Genomic DNA, 9,119 nt, shown 5'->3' on the forward strand with positions numbered 1-9,119 from the left:
GGTGGCGGAGACGGTGGTGAGAGTGAGGCGATGCCGTACAGAACACACACACACACACACACACATTCGTATGCGCGCGCGCCGTCAGACCCTGAACTCAAGAGAGAGCCGCCCACGTTTCTTGAGCAATGAAGCCGGAATCTACAACAGCAGCAGTGGAAGCAGCAGGAGGGAGAGAGGGCGCGAGAGCGCTGCGCGCGAGGTGACGCTGCGTGGTGGTGGTGAACAGGGGAGAGGTGAAAAAGTCGGTTGACCCGCCACAGTACTCGGGGGTATCGATGGCGAAGCAGGGGGCTAGGGATATGGGGTGCACCCCAGATATGTTGAGCAAGCACCTAGAGAGGGAGAGGCTCGAGAGTGGGAGGAGGAGAGAGGTGCGAGCAACGGTAGGGGCAAAACAGGAGACAAGGTTGTGCCGTGCCGCGATGCCGCCATCACGACACGTGAACTCACCACAAAGCAAACTCGCCCAAGGGCACCGCCGAGCACCGGGGCAGGCGTGCGTACGTGTGTCTTTATGACATGGCGGGAGAGACCATGGGGTGGTGGTGGCGGTCGAGGGGACGACGTAGAGAAGCACGCCCATCGAACTGACGTTCCTCCACACGTGGGACTTGCTCGCCCTTGTAGACGCCCCCTTCCCCCCGCCCCACAATCCTCAACTGGCGAGCACGCACAGGAGCAGCTAAATCGTCGCTCTTTTTCGTCTGTGGTTGTTGCTGTTGTTTGCCTGGAGACAGATCATCTCTCCTTGCTCGCCACACTCTCATAATGGATGGGTGTCTCTCGGCCCAGACTACGCCTGCTGCAAGTACACAGGGCCGTCCAACCAGCCCGACAGAGGTGCGTGTGTGTGTGTGTGAAGAAGGCGGCGACGACACAACAAGCAGAGAACAGAGGGTGCATGATGGGAGCGGGCGGCGACCATCCGTTACTCTCGCCAACACCGCCCCCTCCCCAGCAAGAAGGCATATGGCAAACAAAAACATAAAAAAAAACAAAGACAACGAGGAGATGAACAGAGAGGGAGACTCGCACACGCACGCACGCACGCACGCACGCACGCACGCACGCACGCACGCACACGAGTAAAGCGCAAGCATACATTGATACCCACATAGGCACAAACATACAGAATACCAGACACACACACACACACACACACACAGACACATAGACAGGCACCGAGACGCCACTCGACAAAAGTGGTCACAGCAAGGCAGGGGGCGTGCATGTGTCTGTGGATGCGTGAAGGAAGGCGGGCGGATGGGGAGAGATGGTGAGAGTGAGGGAGAGGACATGATGAGAGGTGTGGGAGAGGGGAGGGGAGGGGGGAGGAAGAGGGTACGAGGAGACGCACGGAGTGGTGCTCATCAAGGCACGTGCATACGCACAGTCAAAGTCCAACAAAACAAGAGGAGTCGCCAACAACAACACGAGCACCTAGGATGAAGGGTGGGGCGGGGTAGGTGACACAGCGAGAGAGAGCGGGGGTACAGCCACGAAATGAGGCAAGATATCAAGCAGAGCACATTCATGACATGCATGCAAGGTGCGCAAGGGTCGTAGATACTTGATGAAGCCTTCTCCGTTGTTTTCGTTTGCTCGTGGAGCGCATAGAGAGCGTGCACCTAAGTTCAGTGGTACTGTGCGCACCCTGTTGCATCTGTGTCTATCCGTGATGGCGTGCACGTGTGCCCTTCGCTCCGTGCGTTTCACGCCGACCTTCGATTACTTCAAAGGGCGATCGCGGCAGTCATGTTGCCGTCGGAGGGTGAGACACACACCGACACACACACACACACATATGTATACATATGTATATATATAGAGACAACACCAACGCATGTCCACTTCGACACACGACTGTCGAAGGGGGAGAGAGAGGAGAGAGAGGGACACAAATAATAACAGGACACGCGCAAGAGAAACAACGACAACGGGGGACAACACAGAATGTGGTGACTATGAAAACCTGAAGAATAATCAGAATCACTGCTACTGCTCTAGCAAGGGTGATGCATGAGGTGGCTTGGTGGAGTGGGAGGGGGGAGGCGGAGAGGCACAGGTATGGGGTTGTGTATGTACGTATGTATGTGTGCGTGTGAGGTGGTGGCGCTGGTGCGGGCAAGCGATGACGGCAACATCCACCAACCCACCCCCATCTACTCCCATCCCCCAAAGCAGACGTGCACACATACCGAAGCACTCCACAGAAGCAGACGCAAGTGGCGCACTGTTCCGTCTGCGTGTGCTCGACGTGCCTGTGAGTTTGAAATCTGTAATTAGTAGATACACTGGTATAGCACGAAAAAAATTGAATAGGTGCGGCGACATGTGTGCTACACGACATTCTAGGCGAACCCCACCAATCCTTCACCTCAGCCGTTTCTCCTGCTGACCACCGTCAGTTGAAGGCTGACGAGAGGCAGCGGCGTGGGTGGGTGGGGGAGAGTGGTAAGGGTTGAGGTGGGTGTTGGTAGTGAGGGGTGGGTCTGGGGGGAGGGGGGGAGGGACAAGAGCAGTGCCACGTCGACTTGTTTCTGTCCAAGTACACACAGACAGACGTGCAGAAAAACACAGATGGAGAGAGAGGTGGGGCATGGACGGATGAGCTGGAGTTCAGCAACGGGCGAATCGAAGCAAACCCACGCGTACAAAGAGCAGAGGTGGTGGTGGTTGGAAACAACAACAACGGCAAGCAAGAGAGACACGAAAACACGCACGGCACGCCAATCAGCACCGTTGACACACACACACACACCCATGTATACACATATACAAAAAGCCTAAGATGTGTACACAGAATGTACATTGAATATATATATATATTAGATACATATGCACAGATACATATATACACATATACACACATATATACACACATATATACATATATACATATATATATGTATGTGTGTATATATGTATCTAATATATATATGTATATACATATATACATATATATATATATGTGTGTATATGCGTATGGACAAACCGGCACCGGCATACGTGAAACCAAAACGTGAACAACAACAAAGAGAGCGACGCAGCTTCGAGAAGGAAAGTCGCTACGCGATCGGGAGGAGATGGAGAGGGGGAGGGGGAGGGCAGAAAAGGACCGGTGCAGCACTCCTCGAGCGACCGCACGAGAGGGCAAGTACCCCCCGCTCCTTCTTTCGGTATCATCTGCGACAGTGGGGCTGCAAGCGATGAGGGATGCGTGTGTTGGTGTGCAGGGGTGCTGTGGTGGAACGCAAGAGACACACACACACACACACACACACACGCCCCCATATGCTCACAGATTTGTTTGGATGGACTCCTCCGCTGTCAAACAACTGGAAAAGAAGAGATGGGAGCCCAGGGAAGAGAGCGAGAGAGACAGGTAGAGAGAGGATGCGGGCGGGCGTGTGGGTGCCTGAGGAAGCGAGCGGCACCGGAAGCCGTGATGTGCTTCCGGAGAAAAGAGTCGCACTCACTCCCTCTCAAACACCAACACCCTCCCTCTTTCCCTCCCTCCTCGTCCCTCTTCCAACGGCGCCATACCTGGCATCACTTTGGCCATGTCGCGTCGGCCACCTCATTTTATCGAACATCACCGAACGCAACCGACGTTGACAAGGACACGACGGCTGTGCTGAAGCTCATCGCATTCTCGCACACACGCACCCTCTTTCCTCGTCTCTCTCTCTCTCACGCATCCCTAACGCACAGCCATAGGGAAAATGTTTCTTTTTGTTGAGAAGAGGCCTGAGGCGATCTCAGTAGATGGCCGTGCCGGCCTTCTCCTGCGCATAGCCGCAGTTGCTCTCCTTGGTCTGGAAGTACAGCTCCTCCTCGTGCGGCTCCACGTCGTCCGTCGGGAACTTCGGAAAGTTCTCAAAGACGGCGTTGCCCTCGCCTATCTTGCACATGACCACGACGATGTTATCACCGATCTCCTCATCCGCCTCGAAACCGATGGTCACGGCAATCTCCTTCGCTTTCACGCTTGGCGCGTTCCGGAAGAGGTGGACGTAGTCGTTGACGTAGTAGATCGGATGCACAAAATCGCGCATGTCCTCGCCTCCGCCGTTGCCGTTGCCGACTGTCTCGTCGCCCTCCATGAGGCGCGGAATGAGCAGGTACGGCGCGGCACTCGGCTCCAGGTGGCACGTCATGGCAATCTCGCGCGCCTGCAGGAACAGCCACGCGTTGTCCGACGGCTGCGTCATGTTAGTCGAGGAGTTCTGCACGACCTGGTACACGTCCGTCTCTTTGGGCACCGGCGCGGCAAGCGACAGCATCACGGGTGGGTAGTCTATGTTGTTCGGGTCGGACTCGGCCGCACCTGCCTCGTCGACGTGCATGCCGCGGTGGTCCATGTTCGACAAGATGAACGTGACGTCCATCGGCGCCTTCACCGACACCTGAAAGACGGCGCCGGGCTTGCAGTCGGCGAAGGTAATGGGCACGCGCGCGTCGTGCGCTGCCGGCGCACGGAAAAGTACACCACCGCCGATGAAATACTTGAGCGCATCCTCGAAGGTCATCCAGACGATGCTAGTGTCGCCCTTGTGCTTGCTGAAGCCGCACGCGGTGGCGATATCGCGGTGCTGTTGCCACTCCAGGGCATCCCACGCCCACGCCCTCGTCCATCCGCTGCCGTGCACCCACGGGTTGCGCAGGCATATCAGGCGGATCTGACCCTTTTGGAACTCCTTCACGTCCAGCACGGAGTAGGCGTGGCCGGGCAGGAAGCCGGTACCGGCGAACGCCTCCTCCATCTCGGGCTGGTCGGAGAAGTCCGGCGAGCTCTGCGCATCCGCCGGAATCGCCGGCGCCTTGCCGGGCGTCGTGAGGATGGCCTGGTAGCCCTTCCTTTGCCACTGGATCATCTGCGACTCCAGGTCGCGGCCGTTGTGCACGGCCGCCTTGGCGACCATTTCGTCGATGCGCATGGCCGGGAATCCCGTCATGTCTGTCAGTGCGTGCATCGGATCACCGGACTGGATCATAGCGTAGCTGCCGTGCATCTTGGCAAACGCCTTCTCGAGAACTGCCGGCCACAGCTCGCACAGGTCGCGGCTGTGAGCGAAGGCCGGCGCGCCGGCGATGACAGGAAAGTAGTCGTCCACAAGGATACTGCGCCAGAGACCGTTCTTGTTGAAGGACACGCGGTACGCACCGATAGCGCGCTCGCACCGCGCCGAATCGGCGCCCTTCGGGTGCCGGAACATCTGCATGACCACTGTCGGGTCCTCGGCCTGCGTGGCTACCGCGCACATGAGCCAGCAGTCACCCAGCTCGCCCTGCTCGACCTCGCCGGGGCAGATGCGGTTGCGGAAGAGTCGAATTTGGTCGTGCAGCTCCGGCTTCACGTACATGCGTGGCCGGCCCCACGGCAGCCGCTTGAACGGCTTCGCCGCCCCAGACTCGATGGACGACTGCACAGGCGGGAAGGAGAGGTCGACAAAGGGTAGGCCGTTCTCCAGGCAGATCTGCAGAATGCGCTCCGCATCCGTCTCGTCGCCGGCGATGGCGCGGATGGCGTCCATCTCCACCTGCACAACCTGCTGATTCTGTGCCTCGCTGCGAGCTTGGAAGTACTCCTGCGACAGCGGCAGCGCGCTCAGCTTGCTCGAGAAGCCGTTCACGAAGCCCTTGATGAAGGGCTCCGTCTCGCCAGGGTAGACGGTCAACTCCATCACGTACTCGCCCGTGCTTTCATCACGCGTCATCTTCGTGTTTTCGAGCGGCGTGATCTTGCTGTGCTTGCCAAACGTGCACACAACGTGCACTTCGAAGGAACGGCTGTCGTTGTAGAAGGCCCACGTCTTGTTCGGTCGGTCAACGATGCGGTAGAGCAACCCGGGCTCCTCGAAGCAGTTCGTCACCTCGCCCCTGATGTCAGGCTCGCCGTTCACGAACCGTACCTTTGGCGCAGCAGCACCACCGGTAGCCGCAGGGGTTTCCGGGCTCTCGTACACGGGCTTCTGAGCGGTGCCAATGTCGAACTCGTCCTCCGGGTCTTCCTCGGGCACCTGCAGGTTCACTGGCACCCACTCCCGTGGCGGCTTCGTCGCTGTCTTGCGTGGCTTCATGAAGGCATTCGTTACCGGCGGCGGCGGCCCGGCCGGCTCTTCCTCAGGGTACCGCGAACCGGCGTGCATCACGGCATCATCTGTGGGCAGGCCGCGGTCGTCGTGCCCAAGAGGCTGCTCTTTCGCTTCAGCAAAGCCGTGAACATCCTCGGCAGCGATCGGCTTCTCCGCTGCGTCGAACTCGACAGAGTCGGAGAAGAGGCTGTCGTTGCTGATCACATCCGCCTCCGTCGGTGGGTACGACATGGCTGCGGAGCTAATGATGTGAAGAAGGTGTGTATGTGCGTGTGTGTTGAGGGGAGGGGGGAGATAGGAGGCGCTGAAAAGGCACCTGCGTGCGCGGGTTTCTACGTTCGCTCGCTTCGTTCCCCTTCGCTTGTACTCGTCGCTTGATGTGCGGCTCTTCGCGTCTGCGCGTCCGTGTGCGAGAGCGGAAGAGGGGTGGGCTGCGGGAGAGGGGCGGTGTGTGTGTGTGTGTGTGTGTGGCGTGGGAAGAGGATGAAGGGGGGGGGGGCGGATGAGGTGATGAGACTGCCGATATGTTGTTTGTATGTGTATTTGTGTGTGTGCGTGTTTAGGAGCGCGCAGGGGAGACAGAGGCTGAGGTAGATGGAACGTAAGCGGTGCGTCGCGTGAGGGCGAGGAGCAGGTCTGCGCCCACCTGCACAGGCCGCACGGGAGAATATCAGAACACAACGAGAACACAACGAACGGAAAGCAAGGAGCTCCCCATAAGGGCAAGCACACCAGACGCGGTGCTCGCATGGCGCGTGTGCGTTGTGGCCGAGAAAAGGCTGTCGCTGCCAGCACGCCGGCACGCGCCTCCTCTCCGCATCCGCCGCGACTTCCTCCGTACCTTTTTGTTTTCCGTTGGCGAGCGGGGCGCTGACACATCCATGCGAATCGCGGAGGCGGATGGTGGCGCGGGAGAGCGACATGTAGGGCTACCATGCATCGGTACTGAATTCGATGTTGTTTCCTCCAGTGCACGCGTGCCGTGCTGGCGACGCGTTCGCACGCAGCTATCCGGACATGCCCACGCACGCATGCCCAAGCACACATGGAACTGAGCACCAGGGAACGATCAATGAAGGGAGGACAACGAATCGCGAAGCGGAGAGGAGCCGGAGGGGGAGGGGGCAATAACGCCCATCAGCACCCTTTAAAACTTTTTGTTTCCGTCAACCACCCTCTCCCTCTCTTCTCGCGGGTTTCACGAGTGGGGCGGCATACCGTCAGGCGAACGGTGGAGAGCGCGATGGCGCGCTTGTCTGGGGTGCCTCCATCCCTCTACACGCGTGGACTCGATCGACAAGATCGTGCCCGTGGAAGTCATGTCAAGGATAGGTGCTGATGCGGAATGCTGACCATGGCGCGGCGGATTCGACTCGGTTTTTTGTTCTCCGCCTCGCCGTCTGGGCGCCGTGGTCATCCGCGTCGGCGCCGCCGCCGCCCCTCCAATGTCTTCGTCGCTGTCGCTGTGCGGGATGCTCCCTTCCCTCTTTCTTCGTAAAAGGACTGCCATCGGCAGCAACGGAGAGAGATACAACCGTCCTCGTCTTGGGCCGCGAGGGGCGCCGCATGTGGGGTGCCCGTCGCCGCCGTCTTGACCACCACCTCCGGACCACTCGTCGTCCTAGCCGCTTCGCCGTCGTTGCCATCCCAAACTGAAAGACGACCCGTCGAGGTACTTGCGGATCAGCGCATCCTCCCCTCACACTGCTGCAGTGGTCTGCCGCGACACAGGGGAGGGAAGAACACGTCCACTTACGGCACACCGCTAAGCAGTATTCAGGCGAAGAGCAAGAGTGGCAACCCCCGTCTCAAAAGACCGGCTCGTGGGGATGGAGACAAACTTCGCCTTGACCAGCGCGAGCCAGCCAACGGTGCTCACGGTCGGAATGATCTAGATAACAACGATCCATCGCATGATGATACGCATCAACGAGCTGCGGGAGATGAGGGGGGTGGGTCCGAGTTGATAGCACACCGACGTGATTGTGCTGGGGCCGGCCACCCGGAAGCTGCCCTCCCTCGGCACCTTGCAGTAGCAGCCGAACAGCGCCATGAAGTGCGCCACGTCCTCGGCAATGTACACGACGGCCTCCATGGCGTCCGCGTCCCAGAGGCTGGCACGGGGATCGCTTACCGGAACAACCCGCGCGGGTTCATGGCAATCATGTACGTGAGGTCTCTCATCGCAATGGCGGAGCCCATCGCCTTCACCTCATCCATCTTTCCCCCCTCCTCCTCCAAGCCGCCGTGCAGGCGCACCCACCTCGGGTGGCCGACGGCCGTCCGCGTAGGCTACTGCCACGACATTGTGCGGTGCGAGGAGGCCCATAGTGAAGATGAACCAGTGGACGACCGCCACTGGAAGCGTGATGAGGAAGATGGGCTTGGTGAACGACCCCGCGCACGTGAGCTCGATCAAGGGAAGGGGCGTGATGGCGCCGGAGATACCCGTACCCCTCCCCCTCCCCCGTGCCGACAATGGGCGGCGGGTAGCGCTGTACAAACAACAAGTCTACCGTCTCGCCGTACGAGGAGGATGTCTCCATGAAGGCGATGCCGATCAGAAAGACGACGAGTAAGTTGGTGTCGTTGCCGCGGGCAATGTCGCCGACGAAGCTCAATATGAGCACGCCTATGATGGTGCCGGTGAACCTGAGCGTCATGCAGATGGTGTGCGACATGCGGAGGGCTGCAAAGGCCTTCATGGAGATGATGAGAGCCCACACAATGCCTTATGCCGAGCGTCAAGCTGAGCGAGTTCGCGCCGGCGATGACCATGCTATGCTGAGAGTTGCTGATCAGATCGAGCAACCTCGTAGAGAAGGAGACGCAGTAGACGGAGTGGGGGAAGAGCGTTCTCCGCACCGCCTCGTCGCGCTGCGCTCGGGCCAAGCGGCGAGACTAGTCGCCATCCGTGGCGCTGGGCGGGTCATCGCGCAGCCGACGGTGTTGGCGATGCCGACGGCAGTTTACCGGAGAGCGAGCGAGAGCCGACAGGGACCGCGCTGCCGACTAATC

The 9,119-nt window shown here is 59.2% G+C and overlaps 1 protein-coding gene across 1 annotated transcript; it reads right to left on the reverse strand.

Moving 5' to 3' along the window:
- Positions 1-3,764: 3,764 nt before the first annotated feature.
- LINJ_04_0430 (putative calpain-like cysteine peptidase) lies at positions 3,765-6,332 on the reverse strand (the record flags this gene model as incomplete). Its single annotated transcript, XM_001462844.1, has 1 exon — positions 3,765-6,332. The coding sequence occupies one exon, from the start codon at positions 6,330-6,332 to the stop codon at positions 3,765-3,767; it is 2,568 nt and encodes an 855-aa protein (XP_001462881.1).
- Between the last annotated feature and the right edge of the window lie 2,787 nt (positions 6,333-9,119).

This window comes from Leishmania infantum, chromosome 4, assembly GCF_000002875.2.
Source record: "Leishmania infantum JPCM5 genome chromosome 4".
NCBI lineage: Eukaryota > Euglenozoa > Kinetoplastea > Trypanosomatida > Trypanosomatidae > Leishmania > Leishmania infantum.